The sequence below is a fragment of the Danio rerio genome, chromosome 14, assembly GCF_049306965.1.
Source record: "Danio rerio strain Tuebingen ecotype United States chromosome 14, GRCz12tu, whole genome shotgun sequence".
NCBI lineage: Eukaryota > Metazoa > Chordata > Actinopteri > Cypriniformes > Danionidae > Danio > Danio rerio.
This window is the reverse complement of record NC_133189.1, coordinates 44247501-44273585: the sequence shown is the minus strand read 5'-3', so window position 1 is coordinate 44273585 and position 26085 is coordinate 44247501. Positions and strand designations below refer to the sequence as shown.

General features: G+C 35.6%; 1 protein-coding gene across 44 annotated transcripts in view; it reads right to left on the bottom strand.

The window, feature by feature from the left end:
* diaph2 (diaphanous-related formin 2) overlaps nt 1–26085 on the bottom strand; it is a 712207-nt gene that overhangs the window by 270417 nt on the left and 415705 nt on the right. For all 44 annotated transcript variants that reach the window (XR_012389930.1, XR_012389932.1, XR_012389933.1 and 41 more), the window contains one exon: nt 15958–16197. Coding sequence is in view for 41 of the 44 variants with exons in the window: in XM_021481247.3 (XP_021336922.1) it covers nt 15958–16197 (240 nt within the window). In the remaining 3 variants the exon portion in view is untranslated. The remainder of the gene's footprint in view (nt 1–15957; nt 16198–26085) is intronic.

The window sequence follows — 26085 nt, the reverse complement described above, 5'->3', positions numbered from 1 at the left end:
TATTATTATTATTATTATTATTATTATTATTATTATTATTATTATTATTATTAATAATAATAATAATAATAATAAATATAAACATAAATATAAATATAAATATAACAGAATAAATAATAATAATAAACTAACAGAATAAATACAATGGATCATGTAATATCAATATTTAAAACAAACAAACAAATAAATAAACAAATAAATAAATAAATAAATAAATAAATAAATAAATAAATAAATAAATAAATAAATAAACATTAATTTTGTTATATTATGCAAAAATAAATAAACAAATTGTTTTACATTTGGAAGATAAATATTTAGCAGTTCACAGAAACAAACTAAAATGGTGTTAAACCCAAACACATTATAGATGTTCAAGCTTAAATTGTCTCAAAAATTCTCCACAGTTGTTTATACAATAACATTTACTTGTTTCATTTACATTTACAATGATTTACTTTACCAATAATCAAAATGTCAAAATAAATTATTGGAAAAAGCAAACAGTTTGATACCCATTCCGGTTCATTTTAGAACATGAAAGAAGTAGAAGCTATCATAACCCAGGCAGGCAGTTATCTGCTAACAATCTCATAATGGCCAAATATTTACTGATCCCAGTGCACCACTATCAGGTTGTACTATCAAGACAGGAAAACCCAGACAGTAATTGTATTGTGTCAGTCTGGCTCTGTAGCTTCTACATGGGGAAGTTCAGCCTCGGCTCAGAGATGACGCTTCTGAATACAGCAGAAGCGATGAGGCACAACAAGCATCAGGTGCCCATCATTAAATGCTGCCAGCAAGCCTTGTTGTGGTACCTTTTGGCCACCCGTTCCTGTCACGAGCCCGGACTCGGGCTGCCAATAAGAGAGCCTATGCGACCGATTGGAAAATGTCATTTACAAACACAGCCCACACTGTTGTCAGGATAAGCATGGTGAGTCACAGCTTTTGAAATATTCATCATGCTAAAGCTATTACAGTCCTAATTGAATTGTTCCCTCACTGCGATAATGCAAAAGGGGCTCTTCTCTACCGATACTATAATTTGTATTCATCCAAAATTTCAGAAGAATCTCTTTATGAGCATACAGTCAATGCTAATGTGTGAAATTGGTTCCTTTTTTTTCCCATTAAGGTGCGATGTCAGTGTGTCTGGAAATACTCATTTTAAAAACTCCATCCTTAACAAAGATACAAGCTTTGAAGAAATAGAGAAAGATGGCCTGTCTAGTTAGTAGACATGAACGTACCCAATCGGCCCGTTTCAATATTCGCTGAAGTATGCCGAGGAGTTCCGCAGAATAACAATCAACCTCCATCGAGACATCCGAAAGATATAAATCCTCAAGAACAATTAGCTAATAACAGACATGAGAGGCAAGGGGGACCTGGAAATCTCAGACCACCTAAAGGACTGTCATCTCTGATTGCTCAATTACACGTTTTGCCAAAGGACCTTCAGTTTACAGGCATTGATTGTGCATAGATCTTCGCAGCAGTAATTTGTGTGTGTTTTTTAGACAAAGAAACTATGGAAGTCACACTCCAGCACACGGCAGCTGAGGGGCATGGCAGAAGAAAGAGATAGCGAGACGCTCCTGGCGACTGGCGTACTTTGCCTACCAATGGCAGGCAGCCTGGACTGGAACGGTAGCCAGTAGACTAATCTAAAAGCTCAGAGCCTGCCATGAGGCAAGTTTGCTTAGTAAGAATGACAAGTGAAAATCAGAGAGCCCCGGGCTACACCTCTGGCAGTTTTAGGGTGGGGAGTGAGGAAGCTCAGGGAGTTCATTTGTCCGTGAGCTCACCATCCATGCCAGATCTATGAGAAAGACAAGCTGCGCTAGGAGAATCCCTAACAAGCTGAGACATGACGAAGAGACAACCTATATGAGGGAGAATATCCTTATTCTCAAGCTATAGTTCACTTTTTTAGTTCTGTATATCTACAAGTTGGAGGACACAAATAGGAGGACACTTGAAATCTTTCCTCTAACTGGCATGTCACCACCCTACAGTTTATAGCCCCTTTCACACATACAGACCTTTCCGGAAAATTGCCGGCAATTTTCCGGAAAGGTTGTATGTGTGAACAGGTCCTTTTTGAAAATACCGGTAAATTCGTTCTGGCTATTTTCCGGAAAGAGAAGTTGTAACATTACCGGCAATTTGCCGGAATGCTGCGCTGTGTGAATGCAGAAGGAAGATTCCCGTAATAAGCGCGTGCACGTCTAGAACGTGCTGACGTGAGACATCTGCTTTAGCCAATCACAACAGTCAGACGCATTTACGTCCGCGCGGTTTGTGAGGATAAAAGCCTTTGAATATTTTTCCAGACACATTTAGCTGCTAGAAGTTAGTCAGATCACGTTTATATGTTCTTCTTAATGCCAACTGTGTAAATAATCATCGATGAGATGCTTATGATAAGCCGTTGTTTGTTTACCTTCAAGCTTTGCGTGCGCCTATGAGCGCCTGCATAGTGCATACGCACATATTATGAACATCTGAAGTGATCCTGCGAAAGTTGTTCACAATATTGATCATCCACAGAGTTTGTAATTTAGTCAAATGTTTACAAATACAAGCGCAGCCGTTTAAAGCTCATTTGTGGTGAATGATGTCAGAATTTACCGGTATTTTGGAATGGATGTGTGAATGCTCTTTTCCGGAAAATTTCCGTAACGTCCTCGCCTGTGTGAACAGCACTTTTTTGAATATACCGGTAAAGTCGTTCCGGAAATTTTCCGGATATTTACCGGTATCACTGTGTGAAAGGGGCTTATATCTAACTGTATGACATGGCAGTCGGTACTGTATAGGTACAGTTAAAGTCAGAGCTATTAGCCCCTCTGAATTATTAGCCCCTATTTATTTTTTCCCTAATTTCTGTTTAACGGAGAGCAGATTTTTTTCAACATATTTCTAAACATGATAGTTTTAATAACTCATTTATAATAATCGATTTATTTTATCTTTGCCATGATGACAGTAAATAATATTTTATTAGATATTTTTCAGGACACTAAAGACTTAACTAGGTTAATTAAGTTAACTAGGCAGATTAGGGTAACTGGGCAAGTTATTGTATAGCCATGGTTTGCTTTGTAGACTATAGAAAAAAATATATATATAGCTTCAAGGTAAAATATAGCTTAAAATGTTTTTTTTATTATTATTTATTTGTTAAAAACTGCTTTCATTCAAGCTGAAATAAAACAAATAAGACTTTCTCCAGAGGAAAAAAAATATTATGAGACATTTCCTTGCTCTGTTTAACATCATTAGGGAAATATTTGTATAAGAAAAAAATTCACAGAGGGGCTAATAATTTTGACTTCAACTGTATATGGTGAGCTAATTTATGACATTGCAATGCTATCGCGTCAAATAGTGACTAACCTGTATAGATTTTTATAATCTCATTCGTACAATTCAGTCAGGTTTGCTCATCCCACAATGATGTTTGGGTTTAGGGGCGTGGTTTGGTGCCACGCCTCTTTTTAAAAAAAATTTATAAATGAAGGTAATTATGAATATGAATTCATATGAATTAGCCATTTAACGGAAGGCAAATAAACTGAAAAAACATTAAAAGTTAAATTTCCTCGTGAGATCAGGCTGGATATTCCAAATCGCAAGAACAAATTAAATTAAATTAAATTAAATTAAATTAAATTAAATTAAATTAAATTAAATTAAATTAAATTAAATTAAATTAAATTAAATGTAATGTTTTACGCAATGCATACCTAGCTGCAACCCATCACTAGAAAGCATCCATACAGACTCATTCACACGCATACATACAGTCAATTTTAGCATACCCAATTCACCTATACCACATGTCTTTGGACTTGTGAGAGAAACCGGAGCACCCGGAGGAAACCTACGTGAACACGGGGAGAACATGCAAACTCCACACAGAAATGCCAACTGACCCAGACGGGGCTCAAACCAGCGACCGTCTTGCTGTGAGGCGAACGTGCCACCCACTGCGTCACCACGTTGCCCTTTATTAATTCAGTTAAAATTTACTTGTATAGTGCATTTCATAATATTTATCATTTCAAGGCAGCTTTACAAAGTGTCTGCATTATTTAATTATCAATCACAATCATACAATTTATTAAGTTGTGAATAGGGTGCATTATATAAACCCAGTTAACCTGCAGTTGCACAGTATAGTGAACCTTCCAAAAAAGTGATGTCTATGTGTAGAATATTAATATGAAATATATAAATGGTGGCACGGTGGCTCTGTGGTTAGCCCTGTCATCTTACAGCAAAAAGGTTGCAATAGTTTTAGTCTTGGTTTGGGCCAGTTGGCATTTCTGTGTGGAGTTTGCATGTCCTCCCCATGTTAGGGTTGGTTACCTTCGGGTGCTCCAGTTTCTCCCACAGTCCAAAGACATTTGCTATAGATGAATTGGATTAACTAAATTTGGCGTAGTCTATGAGTGTGTGTGAATGCAAGAGTGAATAGGTTTTTCCCAATACTGGGTTCCAACTGGAAGGGTGTGTAATACATGTGCTAGAATAGTTGCTGGTTCATTTTGCTGTGGTGACCCCATTTAAATATGGAACTAGGTCGAAAGAAAATGATTGAATGAAGAAGACATGAACATGAAATATGTTGATGCTACTGTCACACCCAGTTCATGTAAAGAATATCTGAAAATCAGATTTGCTGTCAGATCAGATGTTGTCCGGCTACATGTCAGCGATATCAAGTTATTTTTAGTTTTTACAAAATAAAATCTCTTACCTTTGAAACTTCCTGACTTGTCTGCTAATACCATTAACTTTTTAATCGAACAAGCAAATGTGGTGGCGCACACTGGAAATCAATTCATTATGAATGAAGTGCAAAAAAGAATTAAGAGCGTGCAGCATTTATGAGCTTTTTTATGAGTTTTTTAAGAGTTATGCTGTCAATTTGTAAGTCAAGATCCAAAAAGTACCAATAAAATCCATAAGTGGTTCAAGCTGGGAATGATTTGAATGCAGGTATAATATTTATTCTTTTAATCAGGAGCAGTTTCTATATCTTGCATTGAAAGTTACAGCATTCAGTATATGTGCGTATACCCCTCACAAATCTCTCATTTAAATGAAGGATGCTTTAAAATAACATAATTGTGCATAAACATTAGATTAGTCAGTACTGAAGCAAAATCTGGAGCCAATTTGACAAAAGAATTATGATAACGGTGCAAAAATTGGTAGCAAAAACAAGCAAAAACAAGATAAACAAACAAAAATATAAAATTCTGTTTCAGTTTTGTAGTTTGTAATTTGTTTTGAAATATTTCATATTAATTGTATTATTTTTCGATTTCTAAAGATGTTCATTGAGTACAATATTATTTTAATAAAACATATACCTTTTAATGTTTAACATATATCTGTTTAATAAACTATTTTGTTCAAAATGGTTGTTTGTTATTTCCAAAATATATTACATATAATCACTGATAAATAGATAAAAAAAACATTCATTTTCAAAAAGCATGATAGCTGATCATTTGGTATCAGAAGTGGCTTATATGAAAGGCAAAGGCCTCACCCTCAAAGGTCCAGAGCACTTTCACCTTCTTTGCTTAACATACAGTAGTGTCAACTGAACAACTATAACATGTTTAATAAAGTGGCAACATAAAAAATAACTATAGTAATACAAAAATAAAAAACGCCAACTTCCAAACAAGTGCCAAAATCATTATAAACTTTTCTGACATCTCTACTGCAAAGTACCATGCTTAAACAAGCCCAAAAGCAGAGAATAAATCCAGATTTAATGAATATTATCTGTAATTTAACACCTTTTCATGCTTGTAGCTTTGAAAGGGGCTTTGCTGTGGAGTAAGCCTTTTCCCACATGGTTGATTTCATTTGAAGTTGCCATAATCTTTGTGTGCATTCCTCTGAGTCTACCTTTCCTGAAATATGTCAAATGCTTGCTACAGAAGTTACTTTTTTGAAAAGTATATGACAGGGAGTCAAGAATCCACAACAGAAGGTTACTTTCTACACTCACACATACTTCTGTAAGATTAAAGTTAACTGAAGCTTAAAAAGAGCCAAGATGCCTTGTGTGTCTCTGAGAGACGATGGTCAAAGCTACTGCATCTTCATAGATGAAAACGCGCTTCAGCCATGGCCAAAAATAAAAAAACAAAAAATTAATAGATTAAAAAAAAAAGGCATGGCTTGGGCCATTTACATTTTTGTAAATGCACATTTTTTTTGGATAAAGACTTATTTGGGAAAAAAAAAAAAAACATTTTAAGGTCAATATTATTACCCCCCTTAAGCAGTGGGTCCCAAAGTGGGGGTTGCGAGTCACTGGTATTGTTATTTTGGGGGTCACGGGCTGAAAAATTTGGGAACCCCTGCCCAAGGGTTTGATTATTGCGATTGCCAGATTTCCAATTATTTACAATGTTTTCTTAAAGGGAAATGCGTTAAATAAGTTATGGCAAGTTACTGATGTGCATTAATGTTATATGTATTATGTTCTTTAAAAAAGCGGAAATATCATATATAAAGGATAAAGGGAACAAAGCCACACCACACGCAACAACTTAATCTTTCATAGTTAAATGAAGTTAATAAAAAGCACACAACATTTTCACATTAGAAAACGTCTTCATGCGGGATTGTAAGTGATTTGCTAATGTGCTGCAACAGCCACTTTAAAACCGAGATCAACGGATCAAATTTTGATGCTTTCGCCGTTGAAGCTGAGAAGGCAGACAACGTTGTCATTAGCACCAAAGTTCACTCTAGCCGTCTCATGGCAAAGATGAAAGAAATTAGTTTTTATAAATGAATTGTTAAAACTATAATGTTGTGAAATTGGTGAAAAATCTACAGAGGAGCTAATAATTCAAGAGGGCTAAATATATAAAATAACTATACACAAATGTTTGAGAAATATAGTTAAGCATCAGTATTTGAATTAAAACATACTTTACCAGAAAACTGCCAGCATTTGAGCTTCGAATAAGTAAATAAGAAAGCTAACTTCTCCATCAACCCACCACAAACTGCTAATCTCACTGGAGGTGGTGACTATGGTTGGCTGTTTCCTTCCCAACACCAGATGTTTAAGTAAAACAGAAGAGTTTAAACACAGCAGTGATTTTTCAAAGCAGTTCTGAGCTAACAACTGCGTTAACATGTGAAAAGCTTCTAGAAAATGCAAATGAGATGTACAGCTGGTACCAAGTGTGAGTCTCGGATCACAGGTCAAGTCCGCGGACGGCCCTCCCTGATGAGCTCGTTAGCAAGCTGAGGTCTGCCATGCGGGGGGCCATTTACTTGACTGAACTGATTGAGAATGTGGGCATTTCCCTTTGTCCATCAATAACTGCCCAATCAGTGGCGAAGCGAAAAGCTGTCCACACTGCAGGCACTTCACTAATGTTCCGTAAATCTGAGTCTATGAATGCCATATTACTGAATCATTTGACAGCTCAAATAAGGAAAGACCAAAAAAGAAAGAATAGTGGGAAAGAGGAAAAAGATGAAAGAAAAGGTGGGCAAAAAAAAAAACATTTTGAAGGCAGGTGTGTTGAATCTTTACACTGCTGAAATAAATAAGTCATTTGAAAAAAAAGCTAGAAAAAAGTCTATCATTATAATACTTAAATTAACAAAAGAAAGGGTAAAAGAAAGAAAAGATAGTCCCATTTCTAGTCCGGGGTCGCCACAGCAGAATGAACCGCCAACTTATGCAGCAACTGTTTTTCGCATTGAATGCCCTTCCAGCTGCAACCCAACACTGGTAAACAACCATACACATTCATTCATACACAACGACCAATTTAGTTAACCCAATTTACCTATACAACATGTCTTTGGACTTGTGTGAGAAACCGGAGCAACCAGAGGAAACCCACACGAACAAGTGTGAGGATATTTCTCACAGAAACGCCAACTGACCCAGCCAACGATAGAAGAACGTAAAAGAATAATAAGAAATGAAAAAAATTATTAAACATAAAGAAAGATAGAGGTTTAAAAACGCAAAGAATCAAGGAAGAATGATTCTGATCAGAAGAATCTGATTAAAACGCTGAAAGTAAAATAAAAAAGGGTAAAAATGAAAAAGGAAGGAAATAAGTAAGAAAGGTAGAAAATAAGAAAGGAAGGTAGGAAATAAGAAAGGAAGGAAGGAAGGAAGACAAAACTGAATTAGTAGAATGATCAAATAAAGAAATTGGAAACAAAAAAAAATCAGTGAAATTAGGCAAGAAACAACAAAATAATCTAAAAAAAATTAAGGAAATAAGAAACAAATTAATAAAACAATTAAAAAGAAAGAAAGGAAGGAAGACAGGGAGAGAGGAAGGAAGGAAGGAAGGAAGGAAGGAAGGAAGGAAGGAAGACAAAACTGCAAAAGTAGAATGTTCAAATAAAGAAATTGGAAACAAAACAAAATGTGAAATAAGGCAAAGGCAAGAAACAACAAAAGAATGGAAGACAACGTATCTGGGAAGAAACATGGAAAAATAAAGCAAATAAGAAACAAAGGAATTATATAATTAAAAAAGAAGGAATAAAGGGATTAAGGGGAAGAAATGAAGGAAGGAAGATTGGAAGGGAAAATGTAAATTTGAAAAAACAGATTAATGACAGAAGGAAGGAACACAAGTCTATCATTAGAATATTCAAACTAACAAAATGAAAGACTAAAAGAAAGAAAAGACATGAGAATGGAAAAGAGAAATAAGAAATGAAGAAAATGTATAAAACATAAATGAAGAAAGAGGTATGAAAATGCAAAGAATCAAGGAAGAATGCAAGAAACTGATTAAAATGCTAAAAGTAATGATATAAAGGGTGAATATGAAGAAGGAAGGAAGAAAGGAAATAAGTAAGGAAATAAGAAAGGGAAGAAGCAAAAAAGAAGGAAGGAAGGAAGAAAGAAAGGAGGGAAGAAAAAGGAAGAAAGGAAGGAAGGAAGGAAGGAAGGAAGGAAAGAAGGAAAAAAATAAGGAAGGAGGAAAGGAAGGAAGGACAGAAATAAGGAAGGAATGAAATAAGGAAGGAAGAAATTAAGAAAATAGGGAAGAAAGGAAGGAAATAATGAATGAAGGACGAAAATAGAAATATGAAAGAAAAAAAGAAGGAAGGAAGGAATAAAGGAAGCAAGTAAGGAAGGAAGGAAGGATGGAAGGAAGGAATGAAGTAGCCTAAAATAAGTACTCAACATTCCAATGAATGCCAACGTGCACAGATTGTGGTCATGGTTATTTGTCTGCTTTATATAACACAGCACAGAGTTCTAGTGTAGCGATGTCTACCCTGTCGGCACCAGACGACAGAACTCAGCACATGTTAGTCCGCTACTGTGAGACCCAAGGACAGGCTTTACGCCGAGGTCACAAAAAATACAGCCAAGCGAAGAGCTCTGATGGCCACTGTATCCTCTCTCACTCCAATGCCCATGCTCAGGGCAGGGTCACCCATCAGAGGTGTCCTCCCTCTGGGCCATAACACCATCCAACACAAACATAGAAGAAGAAAAAATGAGAGAGAGAGAAAAACACAGCCACCTAACATTCATGTCACCACCCACCCCCCACATTTAAACATCTAAATGACAAAACACCTAGTATAACATTAAACCTGTTATACCAACCAAAGACTAAACTGAATCTAGAACTACTTAGGAGCAAATGTGTAGTGAAGGCAAACAACTATAACAGAAGGATGACAGAAAGAGGTGAAGGAGGTTCAGTATTTGCAAACATAAACTTCACCTTGTTCTTTTAATCCATCGCCAATTTGCAAGCTAGCATACTTCAGGTAAAAGCGAGAGGTTTCAATGTTTAAGAGTAGTCATGTGGTGCTACTGAGGTGTTTTAGAGAGTGGTGTAAAAGCGGACATTGATTAAAGGTCCGGTGAAGTGCTTTGAAATTTAGTTTTTTTTATTTAAAGTTTGACGTAATCTCAACTGAAGAAAAAAAAACCAGGAGAGAGTGGAACAGAGTAGCAACAACCAATAGCGTTTTGCTTCATTACAGCTTTGTCAGTGAGAGTGATTGAGCTCAAGCGCATCAAATAAGAAGCATCTTGAAGGGGGCAAGGCATGCCAGATACTAGAAAGCATTTGATTGGTCAAGAACACTTCATAAAAAAATTATACTTTGAACGGCATCTGCAGCTTATGTTAGTCTGTTTTTATTATCCCAAGGTTTCCATAATCCTAGACCAGGCCGTATCTTAAGCAGCTGCTGTGGCTATGGAGGAGTGAAAACTGATTCCTGTATGGTCGCAATGTCAGACAAGTCTTCGCATTGATCCTGAAGGGCCAGCATGTACGCTGCCAGCTGGTGACCTCTCCTCCTGCAGCTTCTTCACGATGGACGTCCAGCTTTCTTCAGCCTATGTAGCTTAGATTGCAGCTGTGCACAAGAAGTTTGGCCATAGGAGAAATGGTCTTGCCCAACTGAGCCTGGTTTCTCTCAAGGTTTTTTCCCTTAACTTTCGTCAATTTGTGAAGTTTGTTCCTTGCCGGTGGCGCCACTGGCTTGCATGGTTTGGAACTTGTAGAGCTGCGCATTGATGGATTTGATCTTCAGTGTTTGTACTTTCAGCAGTGAATATAAAACCACACTGAACTAAACTGAACTTAAACTCTGAAAACTGGACTGACATAGTTTTAATTTACCATAATCTTCTATGTTAAGCTGCTTTGACACAATCTACACAGTAAAAGCACTATAGCAATAACGAAGAATTGAATTGAATTGAATTGAATTGATGAGAAACTGACATATGAGGTGACGTGGAAAAAAAAATGTTGATCCATCAAGGCGTAATTGACAAACCTCGAGCTTTACATGTTTACATCTGTTTTATATCTTCTGAACGCAAATTATTTATTTATTTGTTATTGTTTTGTACCACACTATCTTATAGACGTCTTTAAAGACTAAAATACTAATACTAACATATAAAAAATAATATTTTAACTAAATCGGACTTTTAAAGAGTAAAAAAGAGTATTTTGTTTTATGCTGAAAGGAGTTTTTCTCCATCCAACCATCTGCGGCAGCGATGCATGATGATTTTAGAAATTCTTTCTATTTATGTGACACGGCAGAAAAACAGTATACTACTATGACAAAGATCACCTCATATACATATTATGGGCTTTGTTCAGTCATACATGCAACCAATGTGAGTCAGCAGCAGATAGTTTACCTCAAATTATAAAAAAATAAAATAACTAGCAGACTGTTTAAAAAATGAAAGTCAGAACTTAGACCAATAACATCAGTCACCCAGTAGCCTATTCATAGGGCCAGACAGAATCTGTTGACATTTTTGCTATTTCTGCAGAGAATTTTGTGAAAAAAATCTTTGGATTTATGTGGAATGATTCTATGAGTATCGTAGGTAAAAACTGAATATATAAAATTAAAAATAATAATTTTTTTTTACATTTATTAGATGTTTAACATGCAAATCCAATTAGATTTACTTATTTGATAAACAAACCTAATAACTCATATAAACATTTTCATATTAGTCAATAATAATACTGAAATTCATTTAAAACAGAATAAACATAAATTTGCACATATTTACACAAGTAAATAAATAGACTCAATGAATGACTAAAAATCTGGGCCTTCCTATTAATAATGTTAAAGAGGTTTCATATGCATTAATTAGATTCCCATTTCATTGGGAGAACAGTGGCTGGTTTTAAATGTTTCTGTCATGCTGTCATGCTGCAAATTTAGTGCTGACATTCAAATTGCTTGTTGCTGGAATCTTGTCACTTCACATATTGTTAAAATACATTGTTAAACTGTTACATTAAATTACTGCAGTTATTTACTTATTTATTTATTTTTGGAAAAAAAAATCTTGCTGTTGAACACTACTTAAGTAGCTTTCGGAAACAGGTTTGCACAAGACTGAAAATCGAGGAAAATAAGAAGAAGCGTTCAGCTATGCCACAACTGGCTTCAGCTTAAACCCCTGTGGTTGGGACACCTGTGTCCCAGCAGCATCTGGGACGCCTCCGAATAGATGACAAGGCCAGCGAAGAGATGTAACTAAGAGTGACGGTGTAGTTCTGGCTGCCTGGGAACAGCGGCAGGGGGGTGGCTGTCTTTCATAGCAGGACCAAATGGCTTCGCCGTCCAAATCAGCTTGTAAAACACACAGCCAGATGTCCATCTTACATACACAACAACAGCAGTTAAAGCTTTCATACGCATTCTGGTAACAGTTAAAATGATCTCAGTAGGGAGGCTTACCTGCCAGCTCTATAAATAACATGTGAAAAACAAACTCAAATTAATACAGTATGCACAATTCTGAAGAAAACTGTCAGTTGGTGTAGAACTGTCAGCTTATATTTTTTCTTTAACCATCTCCAATCACAGAACTTAGAGATTAATAGCGCACCTATTATAGGCATACTAACTTCATTGCAAACTCAGCCTTACGTAAATGTCAATTTAGTTATTTATTTATTTATATAGCACTGTTGAACACAACCAAAGGCTGACCAATGCGCTGCAAAATACAAATCACAAAGAGAATATGCAATTATAGCTAAAACAAACAATTCTCACTGATAAAATGCCAAATCAAAAAAGATAAGTTTTCAACCTAGATTTAAAAACAGACAAAGATGATATAGATTTAATACAGAGGGGCAGAGCATATGGCTAGCTACTGCGAATGTAGGACTACCCCTGCATTTCAGCCTCGACTTAGTGATGCATAATAGTCTCTGGTTTGACGACGGAAGAGACCGACCAGGCTAATATTCAGTCAACGGGGCTGACAGGTAAGGAGTCAAGTCATTTAGTGATTGAAAAACCAAGAGAAGGATTTTAAAAGTGCACAGGCAACCAGTGCAAAGAGTCTAAGACTGTTGTGATGTGGTCATGTTTTTTGGTACCAGTTAAAAGCCTTGCAGCTGCATTTTGAACTGACTGTAAACAGGATAGTGTTGTCTGACTGAACTCAAAATATAGTGAGTTACAGTAGTCCACCCTAGAAGTAATAAAAACATGAATTATTTTTCCAATTCTTTTCCACATAGAAGAGGTTTGACTGTTTTTAAAAGTCAAAGCTGAAAAACGCAGCATTTGACCGCTGGGTCAATCTGTTAATCAAATCTCAAGCCATAATCAAAGATAAAACACAGATTTTACATTTACATTTACATTTAGTCATTTAGCAGACGCTTTTATCCAAAGCGACTTACAAATGAGGACAAGGAAGCAATTTACACAACTAAGAGCAACAATGAATAAGTACTAAAGGCAAGTTTCAGGTCTGTAAAGTTTAAGAAGGGAAGTGTTAGTAGTTTTTTTTTTTTTTTTTTTTCTGTACAATTAGTGTGATATTCAAAGAGGCAATTGCAGATTAGGAAGTGAAGTGGAGACTAAATAGTTGAGTTTTTAGTCGTTTCTTGAAAATAGCGAGTGACTCTGCTGTTCTGATGCAGTTAGGGAGTTCATTCCACCAACTGGGCAGATTGAGCGTGAGCGTGAGCGAAAGTGATTTTTTCCCTCTTTGGGATGGAACCACGAGGCGACGTTCATTCACAGAACGCAAGTTTCTGGAGGGCACATAGATCTGCAGAAGTGAGTGCAGATAAGAAGGTGCTAGGCCAGAAGTCACTTTGTAGGCAAACATCAGAGTTTTGAATTTGATGCGAGCAGCAACTGGCAGCCAGTGCAAACGGACTAGCAGAGGAGTGACATGTGCTCGTTTAGGTTCATTGAAGACAACTCGTGCTGCTGCATTCTGGAGCAGTTGAAGAGGCTTGATAGAGTTAGCTGGAAGCCCAGCTAGTAGAGAGTTGCAGTAATCCAGTTTGGAGAGAACAAGAGCTTGAAAAAGGAGTTGAGCTGCATGTTCAGATAAGAAGGGTCGGATCTTTCTGATGTTATAGAGTGCAAATCTGCACGATCGAGCAGTTCTAGAAATGTGGTCAGAGAAGTTTAGTTGGTCATCAATCGTTACTCCAAGGCTTTTCACCATTTTGGATGCAGTAATGGTTGCCCCATCCATCTGGATTGAAAAGTTATGGTGTAGAGTCGGGTTGGCAGAAACTACAAGCATTTCCGTTTTTGCGAGGTTCAGCTGAAGATGATGATCTTTCATCCAGTGTGAAATATCCAACAGGCAGGCTGAGATACGAGCTGGAACCGAGGGATCATCAGGATGAAAAGAGAGGTATAGCTGGGTATCATCAGCATAGCAGTGGTAGGAGAATCCATGTCTCTGGATGACTGGTCCTAGAGATGATGTGTAGATGGAGAAGAGAAGTGGCCCAAGAACAGAGCCTTGAGGTACCCCAGTGTTTAGATGCTGTAGGTTGGACACCTCTCCCCTCCAAGACACCCTGAATGACCTGTCAGAGAGGTAAGATCTGAACCATTGTATAACAGTGCCCGCAACGCCCAGTGACTCAAGCGTAGATAGCAGGATCTGGTTTTCTACCCAAAGGCTTCACATAAAAGCTTGATTTACCAAGATTTACTGGTGGTGTCCTATAAGAATTTGATGGGCCGAACACAATTATTTCAGTTTTACTCTCATTAAAATCTGGAAAGTTCAAAGACAACCAGGCTTTCACATCTGACATACAAGACATGAGACTCCAACTCACTTAAACGGTTTTAAGGGCAGGTAAATTTGAGTGTCATCCGCATAACAGTGGAAAGACAGACCATATATTCTAAAAGAAAAAAGAACCCAGGGGAAGCATATATAGGGAAATAAGTGAAACAGGTTACTCGCCATGACCCTCATTATTGAATGCTTTTATCCTGATTATAGAATGTACATGCTCACTACTGTCGGTAGTTCTATAATCCCACAACGCACTTAACCTCACATTACACCAGGGGGGAACTGCACATCTAATGACATTAGATATGAATACATGAATACTCCAAGTTGCTTTGGATAAAAGTATCTTCTAAATGTCAAGTAGTGAGTGGAATATCTGTGAAACCTAACACCTAATACACTGCAGGTTGAAATCCTCACGCAGGAACAATCCTTGAGCTTCGAGTTTTGCAGAATGTTATTGAGAATGCAAGACAAACTTGAAAGTGAAGGTTAAACACAGACGTGACCCTGGACCACAAAACCAATATTATATTGTACGGATATCTTTTTGCCAATAGCCAAAAATACACTGAATAGGTCGAAATTATAGCTTTGTCTTTTAAGCCAAAGAAAACATTATAATATTAAGTGAAGATCATGTTGCAAGAATATATTGGACTCATTTCCTACTGTGAGTATATCAAAAACACATTTTTATTTGTAATGTACATAGCTAAGAAATTAATTTGGACAACTTTTAAGGTAATTTTTTTGAACCCCTCAGATTCTACAAGTAGATTTTCTAGTATCTCTGCAGCCGATTCAAATGTTATCATCGATTGAATGGAAGTTAACAGTGGTTATCAGCTGACAGATATGGGCCAGCAGGGGCCTTCTGCGCCTGGTAGGTTATTATCCATCCACATGGTTAATCAGCTACAGATCTCATATGGCTGTGACCGCAAGTTAACGAGAATTGTATTATTTATTAAATTCCCCATTAATAGTATTTTATTAACGTCTATCACTACTCAAACCCTAATCCCAACTGTCACAGTAATTTAAAAACAGATCTGGATCTGTAGTCTTCTCTATTTGTATAGCTGATTAACCATGTGGATGGATGATAACAGCCTTCTGAGCCTACCAGTAGGCACAGAAGCCCCCTATTGGCCTATATCTTACAGCTGAATACCACTGATAACGTCCATTCAATCAAGTGATAACTTTCGAAGCAGGTGATCTTGGCCAAAATGTTGTCCTTGAGACTGGTCTTAAGGTTGAGGGTCACATATGATGTAGAATCAGAATAAAGATTTAAGGGATTCTGTTTAGTTTGTTACCTTGCAGAGGAAGCTGATGTTGAAGCCGAATGTCTGAGCATTTCTGGAGCCCGAATTCATGTAATTCCCGACCAGTAGCACCATCTCCAAGAGCATGTGGAAACCTTCGCTCTTCTTTACCTCCTCGCAAGCAAACGTCACATTCATTATGTCTGGCCGGATGTTGTTCACCTGCTCCTCAAAAGTCAGCTTGAACAGGATCCCGTTTAGCCGAGGACGCAGCATCTTGACAGAGCTCATCTGAAATGGAAGGAAAATTAATTTGAATTGAAATCAATGGAATGAATTTAAATATCCTCAGTTATTAAAACATACAAGTTTCAATCCTCCGTATCATTTAAGGGTCAAAAAGATCACCCCTAATCTTTTTAACAGCAGAAAAAAACACAATAGCGTTTTTTTAGCGCCTTTTACATCTTGATTTTTTTTATCACTTTTTCTAAAATGTATAAACATAAATACGTTTTTTTTTTAAATATAAAAATAATATTTTATATTTTCATAAATGCTGTAAATATTAAGGATAGTGCTTGCATTGCCAGCTATAATCATTTTATATAAAAAATAAATAAATAATTATATAGATAGATAGATAAATAAATAAATAAAGTGATAGATAAACAAAAAAATAAATAATATAATATAAATAAATAAAGAGATAATTAATCCTTAAATAAATAAATAAATAAATAAAAAAAGAAAGAAAGAAGGAAAGAGACAATTAATCCTTAAATAAAAATAAAAATAAAAATAAATAAATAAATAATATGTCCCCAAAAAAGCTACAAGTGCACAACGGCACACACATGTACATTCCAACACACACTTATACACAAAAACAATAAGAATATGCTGCTTTAACTTTTAAAAACACTGTCTTGATAAAAAAAAAGTTTTTTACACCTACACAGGTACCTTTAGCATTAGAAAATATAAACCTTTACTTAAGCAAAAAAATAAGTGGTGCATACATGATTATATATGGATGAAATAATGCACACTAACGAGGCAAAACCTAGACATTCAAAGAGTTTGTGATGAATGATGATGCAGTTTCTTCATAAAATTATATTTGAGGTTTGAAATTAAAGTTGGCTGCTTTATTTTAAAGGTTTAGTGAAGGCAGGTCATTTCTGACCCTTAGGACAAACACAGTATATAGACTTCTTTGACCACACAAGGATTAAAAAGATAGCTCATCCAAAATGAATCTTCACTTACCAATTACAGAATCTCAAGTGGTTTTAAACCTTTATGAGTTTGAAAACGAAAGAAGAACTTTTAAAGTGTGTTGGAAATTTATAACCATTGACATCTATAGTAGGACAATACTAGAAAGTAAATTGAAAGTCAATGGCTAATGATGTTCAAAATAGAGTTGAACAGAATTAAGAAAAAGGAATGCAACAAATGGAGGGCGATTAAATAATACAATTTGTATTTGAAGTGAACTATCCCTGTAATTAAAAATAAAGATATAATAAAGATATAAGTTAAAAATAACAGAACTAAACTTTTATTTGGCCCATTTTATGACTATATTTATGATTCAATCATTTATGTACTTACGTATTTATTTATTTTTATTTATTTTACTTGGAATATCACATACTGACAAATCGTTCACAATAAAAAAACAGAAGCAAGGTTAAATTAGAGTACAGAAGCAAAACAAAAAAAAAGGAAAGATTGAAGGGATAGCTTATCCAAATTATATTTCACTCAGCAAACGTTTATGAGTTTGAAAACAAAAGAAGAACTTTTAAGGTGCGTTGGGATTTTATAGCCCTTGACAGGTATAACGGGACCATACTAGAAAATCAATGAAAGTCAATAGTTAATGGTGTTCAAAATTGAGTTCAACAGAATAAAGAAAACAGATTGCAACAAATGGAGGGTAAATAATAACATTTTTATTTTGAGTGAACTATACCTTTAATTCTAAAAATAATTATTTGACCTAGATTATGACTATATTTATAATTCATTATTTTACATATTTATTTATTTTTTAACTTAGAATACCACATACTGATAAATTGTTCACAATGAAAACAGGAACAATGTTGAATAAGTCTTTATATGGGCAAAAAAAAAAAAAAAAAGAAAAAAAAAGAAAAGAAAAAAGCAAAAAAAAAAAAAAGAAAAAAAAAAGAATTAAAAGGATAAGGGGATAGCTCAACCAAAATGAATCTTCACTCACAAATTAAAGAACCAAGTGGTTTCAAACCTTTATTACGTTAAAAACAAAAGAAGACAAATTCATAGCCCTTGACATCTATAGTAGAACCACACTAAAAATACAATGGAAATTAATGGCTAATGGTGTTCAAAATTGAGTTGAACAGAATAAAGAAAAAGCATTGCAACAAATGGAGGGCGAGTAAATAATAAAATTTTTATTTAGATTGAACTACGCCTGTAATAAAAAATAAAATAAACTTTAAACATAACTTAATTTGACCCATTTTATTTATTATTTTAATTGTTTTTTTTTTTTTGTTTTTTTACTTAGAATACCACATAATGACAAATTATTCACAATAAAAACAGCTATCATAAACAATGAGCATATAAGCAATGTTGAATAAGTCTGAGCACTGGCGCAGAAGCAAACAAAAGAGGAAGGATTAAAGGCATAGCTCATCTAAACTGAACCTTTACTCTCCAATTATAGAACCACAAGTGTTTTTAACCTTTATGAGTTTGAAAACAAACGAAGATTTTAAAGTGTGTTGGAAATTCATAGCCATTGGCATCTATAGTAGTATTTGTGTTGAACAAAACAAAGAAAAATGCCTGCAACAAATAGAGGGTGAGTACATAATATACTTTTTTTACATTTTATTTTGAGTGATCCCTGCTATACTAAAAAAATAAAAACAAGTAATTTTAATTTGACCAAATTTATGATTAAATTTATGAATAATTTATTCATTCAATCATTCATTCATTAATATATTTATCTTATTTTAATGTTTTTTTTTTTTTACTTAAAATACAAAATACCTGCAAATCCTTTTTAATAAAGAAAAAAAAAAAAAAAAAGCAAGGTTGTATTGAGCATTGGCACAGAAGAAAAAAGGAAAAAAAGGAAAACATAAATAAAATTAAGAAGTTGCCCGGACAATTCCGTTAGCGCTGTAAACAGAAATTTAGCAACAAATCTTGTACAAATAAATGTCAGATTCTGCTGTTCACCTATAATTACATTTAACCATAATAACAGCAACAATAGAACTGGTTCTGGTGCTGGAGTGAGATGACATTTCAGCTAAAAGACAATGAGGAGGAGGAAAGAACGAGGAGACAAAACAACAACAACAACAACATGGATCCTACAGGAGCATCTTGTTGAGAAGGGCGACCTCAGACACTTGCGCTCCACATTTCTGCATAATCTGATGCTTGCAGGCAGCCCAGAGATGCAGTCAGGATGTACCATTACCACTCACATTTATTCATCTTTATGAGCAAGTTGCCGATCAAAAAAAAGCCAGAGTCGACCCCCATGCTCCGCTCCACCCCATTTCCAGATTTGATTTCTCTGTATAAGAGGGAATCACAATAAAAGAGGGTGAGGTGGTGACAGCTCTGGAGGGAGACGAGCTGAGAGTGACTTATTTCCCCAAGGAGCAGTGTGAGGTGCTGTTGATGAGGTGCTTCCACAGGCTGCCTGTATATTACCCGCCTTGAGCTCAGTCACAGGAGGAGACTGTCACAACGTGCTTCATTACGCCCTCCAAAGACACAGGTAGTGAAAGGCACAACACAGAGCGAGAGGGTTTTTTATGTCACCCTATGCTGAATTGATTCCTGTGTGAATCTGCTGTCAAAGGCAGGTTTGTCGGCCTCGCCATAATATCAGTGAAGGAATGCAAATGCATCGGGCTGGTTAGACCTGTGCTTGTCAGAACTACATCTGACTTATACTATAAGGATGTGCTACCATTGATAATGTACAAAAAAAGACTAAATAAAGAATTTAAATGAATGAATGAATGAATGAATAAATGAATAAATAAATGAATAAATAAATAAATAAATAAATAAATAAATAAATAAATAAATAAATAAATAAATAAATAAATAAATAAATAAATAAATAAAAATTTTAATAAAAAGGGACTGGTCAAAAAAAAAAAAAGAAAATGAATTCTGTCATGACTTGCTTTTGCTCACCTTTGTATTATTCTGAAAATGTTAGGTGAAATGAAAAAGAATGAAGGCTGTATCTGCTCTGAATACAGTAAATGAACCTAAAAATATTGATTTATTAGCTCAATTTCATCACACTTGTTCAGAGTCACAAAACAGGCACCAGTTGTCATGATTACAGAAACATTTTGGGCAGTTGCCCCTATGAGCTAATGTACAGGGCAAATCCATTACTGATGAAAACAACTAAGTAAACAAAGCAAATAAGTAAGTAATGCCGAGTTCAGACTGCATGGCTTTAGCCCAGATTTTGACTCGCCAACAGGTTTGGAGAAATCACAGACAGATGCCTGAAATCACAGGTAAATCGATGCTCGTTCAAGTGAGAAACAATCACACAGCATGAACTGTCAAAGACGCAGTCTGAAAGAATCGCAGATGAGATATTTGGCATGCTAAATATCTGGAGCTGTGGGCGATTCAAAATCATGCCTCTTGACTTGTTTTGATTGAAATAACATCAACAATTACCTACAGCCAATGAGAGAGAAGCATCCACTTAGCGTGGTTATCTGCAGGCCATTGGGAGGTTTGGGGAGAAGTTAAAATAGCTTATTTGTGGTGTATTTGGATCTAAGAAATGGAGAAAAAACTAGTGTAAATTTAGCGGCAGCAGCACCGGTGTCTTTTTTGACATATCATCTGAGCAATACCACAACTGAATTGAAAGATTAAAAAAAAGTTGAAGAGAAATTGCTAATTCCTTTCAAAAGCCAGGTGAGCAAAATAAGTACAATTTCTACCCCACTAAAGGTTTCTTTCTCATTTTGTATTTAATAACAAAAGATTTACTACAAGACCTCATGTTGTTTCAATGTTCTCCCATATGTTTGGTCGTGAGAGACATAGTTTGCAGACTGAAAGTAGTTGGTGATTCTTCAAATTGTAAAGTCATGCAGTGTGAAACCCCCTGTCGCCGATCCATCTTGCAGTGTAAACAAAACAGCGATGCAAAGCTACCTCAGTGTGAAAACATCTGTGACACGACTATTTTGATAATCAAGCAGTCTGAACCCAGTACAAGTAAGAAAATATATAAAGGCTATTTTACAGCATCTTTCTCACATTTAATGCTGCTTTGCTATGAATCAAATACTTTCAAAGGAGACACACTTAAGTTGATGATCTAACTACTGAAATACATAAATAAATGTATTATTTATTATGCAATAAATACATACTTTTATTTTATTCCAGCTGTGATTCATATTTTAAATATGGACAAACTGTACTGTCAGGGTCTAGTGTTTCAAATCTGATATGTATTATGGTTGTGTTGTGTGTTTTTTATGTTTTGTGTACATGTGAGCCTTACTGAAGACAATTTTCAATAACTGGTTGATAGATAATGAAGTTTTAAATAAATAAATAAATAAATAAATCCATTCATACATACATAAACACATACATACATCCTAGGCATGTGACGAGATCTCAGGCTACGAGATCTCGCGAGATTAAATCACGATGAGATTTCTCATTGAGGTGAAAAGTTGTCTCATGAGTTGTGATGTTATAATGTAGCGTGAGGGTGAATTTTGCACTAAAGATTGGAGGCAGAATTGGATTAGAACTACACATCAAGTGCTTTGCACACACCTAACAGGTTGGCCTCGGAGTTGCGTGTCACTTGTTTGGGGCTGGTGAGTGTGAATAACCGATTTTTTTCTTCACCAGGGTTGTGGCGTCTTAAAGCAGAGGCTGCTACAACTGCAGCCACACGCAACAACCACGGCTCATATCATACGATAAAATAGCACTTTAGATATGCTTACAGCCATAAATATGGTAAACACTAATCAAATGTCAACACCTAAATAATGCTGCAAGCATTTTCTTTCTGCTAGCATATCTTCTTGGATTCCATATATAGAATAAAGATAAGCCATATTATTCTGGAACTACTCATTGAATCCAGGTGCGAGTCACACCAAGTGAAGCCTTGTGCACTGCGCAGAACTAACTCATCTAGAGGGAAGCTTAAATATTTGAGACAAAGTCAAGACAAAGACTAGCGTTAATGGGATTTGGTCAATATCGGAAGCAAGTCTAAAAGCCCTTCCAAGTTTAAGAACCCGGCACCTAATCATGCTCAGTAGTAAAATAAAGCTCTGCCTCACTCTTTATTATTCATCAAAATCATAGCTTCTGTCAGTCACAAGCAGGCTACCAGATTTGACTTGTCATAAAAAATGCCCTTTATATTCTTGGCCTTTTAATTATACATTACTCAGTCTCTTTATATATTGAATAGCGCTGATCCTGCATGGAGCCTGGAGGCAGTTGTCTTTCTCCCGCACTCTCAGTCTCTCTCTCTGTGCCTAATTTCCTGTTGCCCCCCATTCGGCTTTTCAGCTCAAAATCCTTCACACGGAAGTAGAGAGCTATTGGTGTGAACAACAACAGAAATGGAAAGCAGGATGATTTTGGTATCAGAGAGAGAGAGAGAGTGGAGGAGAGAAATAGGCGGAAGTGGAACAGAGATGTGTGAAGGGTTACGCGCTGGAGTGTGACGAAAGTAGAGGAGAAATAGTAAAGCGGAGCCAAAGGAGAGAGAACGAAAGAGGAAGAGGGAAAGAAAAGACTAAGAAAATGAGAAGGATAAAAATCGATAGGCAATTGAAATGCTTTTTAGTGTGAGATGCCCTCTTTTTCACCAAATTATTGGCAGCAGTGCCAGGCCCAGTGTTTGGCTGTTGATTATGTTGGTAGCGATCAAGATTGCTATTCTGATGTTTTTTTTTCTTCAATGGAAATGTGGGAATTATTTCAAGTTTGACACCTGGAATGGATGTACACATTGATAGATAGTAAAAGATTGTGTATTTTTAGCTGCTAAACACTTGAAACTGATGGTGTCATTCAGACTCAACTATTGATCAGCTTGTGGAAGTTAAAGATCAGCATGTGGAATGGTTGCAGTGGATAATAGTGTGGAACAACAAGTGCATTAAATATCCAGATTTCACTTGAGTTACGTTAGACGAGAAGACAACAGACAGAGAATCAAAGAGGAAGATGGGAAGAAAAGACTAATGAAATGAGAAGGATACAAATCGATAGGCAATTGAAATGCATTTTTAGTGCGAGATGCCCTCTTTTTCACCAATCTATTGGCGCCAGTGCCAGACCTAGTGATTGGCTGTTGGTTATAGCGATCGAGTTTGCTTCTGTTTTGTTGGGCTGCTGGTGTTTTTATATCTTCAATGAAAATGTGTGAATTATTTCAATCTGGCCACCTGGTTTGGTACCTGGAATGGATATAAACACTGATAGATAGCGAAATATTGCGTATTTTTAGCTGCTAAACACTTAAAACTAATGGTTTCATTCAGATTCAACTATTGATCAGCTTGTGGAAGTTAAATATCAGCATGTGGAACGGTTGCATTAGATAATAGTGTGATACATCAAGTGCACTAAATTTGCAGACTTCACTTCAGTTCCTTGAAACCAGGAGCCAAACAGAGAGAAAATTTAATGAGGAAAATGGGAAAAAAGACTTAGAAAATGGGAAGGAAAAAAAATCGATGGGCAATTAAAATGCTTTTTTAGAGTAAGATGCCTTATTTTTCACCAAATTATTGGCATTGATGCCAGGCCCAGTGTTTGACTGTTGATTGTAATGGCAGTAATCGAGTTTGCTACTGTTTTGTTTGGCTTCTGATGTTTTTATGTCTATAATGGACATGTGTGAATTATTTCAATCTGGCCACCAGGTTTGGCATATGGAATTAATGTAAACACTGACAGATATTTAAACATTATGCATTTTAGCTGCTAAACACTTGAAACTAATGGTTTCATTCAGACTCAACTATTCGTCTATTGATCACCTTTTTGAAGTAAAAGATCAGCTTGTGGAATAGTTGCAGCAGATAATAGTATGATACATCAAGTTTACTAAATATGCAGACTTCACTTTACCTTAGACCAGCAGACAACGGTGAGAGAACGAAAGAAGACGACAGGATAAAAAGACTAATAAAATGAGAAAGATAAAAATCGATGAGCAAATAAAATGCTATTTTTAAGTGTGTGATGCCCCTTTTCATCAAATTATTGATGCTGGTTCCAAGCCCAGTGTTTGGCTGTTGATTATAATGGTAGTGATTGAGATTTCTACTGTTTGCTTTGGCTTCTGATGTTTTAATTCCGGTTCTGGCACTCAGAATGGATATAAACATTGGTACTAAAATATTGTTCATTTTAGCTGCTAAATGCTTGAAACTAATGGTGTCAATCAGATTAAGTTATTGATCAGATTGTGGAATGGTTGCAGAAGATAGTAGTGTGGTACATCAAGTGCACTAAATTTGCAGATTTCACTTCAGTTACCTGAAACCAGGAGCCAATGGAGAGGAAATAAAAGAAGAAGATGGGGAGAAATGACTAATGAAATGAGAAGGAAACAAATCGATAGGCAATTGAAATGCATTTGTAATGTATAATGTGAGATGCTCACTTTTTCACCAAATTATTGGCAGTGGTGCCAGGCCCAGTGTTTGGCTGTTGATAGTAATGGTAGCGATCGGGTTTGCTGCAGTTTTGTTGGGCTTCTGATGTTCTTATTTCTTAAATGGGAATGTGGGAATTATTTCAATATGGCCATAGAGTTTGTGCAATTTTTGGCTGCTAAACACTCGAAACTAATGGTGTAATTTAGATTCAACTTTTGATCAGCTTGTGGAAGTTAAAGATCAGCTTGTGGAACAGTTGAAGTAGATAATAGTGTGGGACATTAAGTGCACTAAATAAGTAGACTTCAGTTACCTGAAACCAGGAGCCAAAGGAGAAAAAATAAAAATAAAAAGGAAGATGGGTAGAAAAGACTAATTAAATGAGATGGATAAAAATTGATAAGCAAATGAATTATTTTTTTAATGTAAGATGCCCTTTTTTCACCAAAGTATGGGTACCAGTGCCAGACCCAGTGTTTAGTTGGTTGATTATAATGGTAGCATTTGAGATATCTACTGTTTTGTTTGGCTTCTGATGTTTTTATGTATTATTGATGTAGGAATTATTTCAATCTGGCCACTGGATTTGGCACCTGGAATGGATTGAAGCACTTATAAATAGCAAAACATTCAAAAACTAAAGTGCATTTTTAGCTGCTAAACACTTGAAACCAATGATGTCATTCAGATTCCTCTATTGATCAGCTTGTGGAAGTAAAAGATCAGCTTGTGGAACAGTTGCAGTAGATAATAGTGTGGTACCTCAAGTGCACTAAATTTGACTTCAGTTACCTGAAACCAGCAGTCAATAAAAAGACTTGCTAATTGGCTGAGCCAAGTGTTTTCATTTCTGCAAATCATTATAAGCTACTTTAGTGATTGACTGAATATGAAAATAAAATATCACTATTTAGTGCTGCTATTTTATTTGATTCTTTGCTAATTGTACTTAGTATAATTTTGTGTTCCAATTTCATGCTGTTCCTCTAATGATCCAGAACTGTTTTTGTGCCACATGAATATAATTCTGAAATAGTATTTCTGCCTTTTCTGGGAATAAAAGATTCAAGAAAAATATTAACTTTATTACGGTTCCAACACAACACCCACCTTCAACTGTTACCCAGAAAAAAAGAAAATATATCAGTAAGAATCGATTCCTCCTTACAACTGCAATATTATTTATTGCATCAAAGCTCTGTTGTGATTTTTTATCTTCAACAACAGTGTCATATGAACAACAAGTCTCATAACCATCAAGAATAATAGAGCAGATTTTTTTTCCAGATTTTGAATGTGTATGATTAAAATTGAATCAGAGTTCAGTGAACAATAAATTAAATACTTATTTTTAAACATAGCCTGAAGATCTACAATGTGATTTTTAAATTTAGGTTTCTTTTAACATCATTTTAATATGCATGATACATTTAAATGGATAGTTCACCCA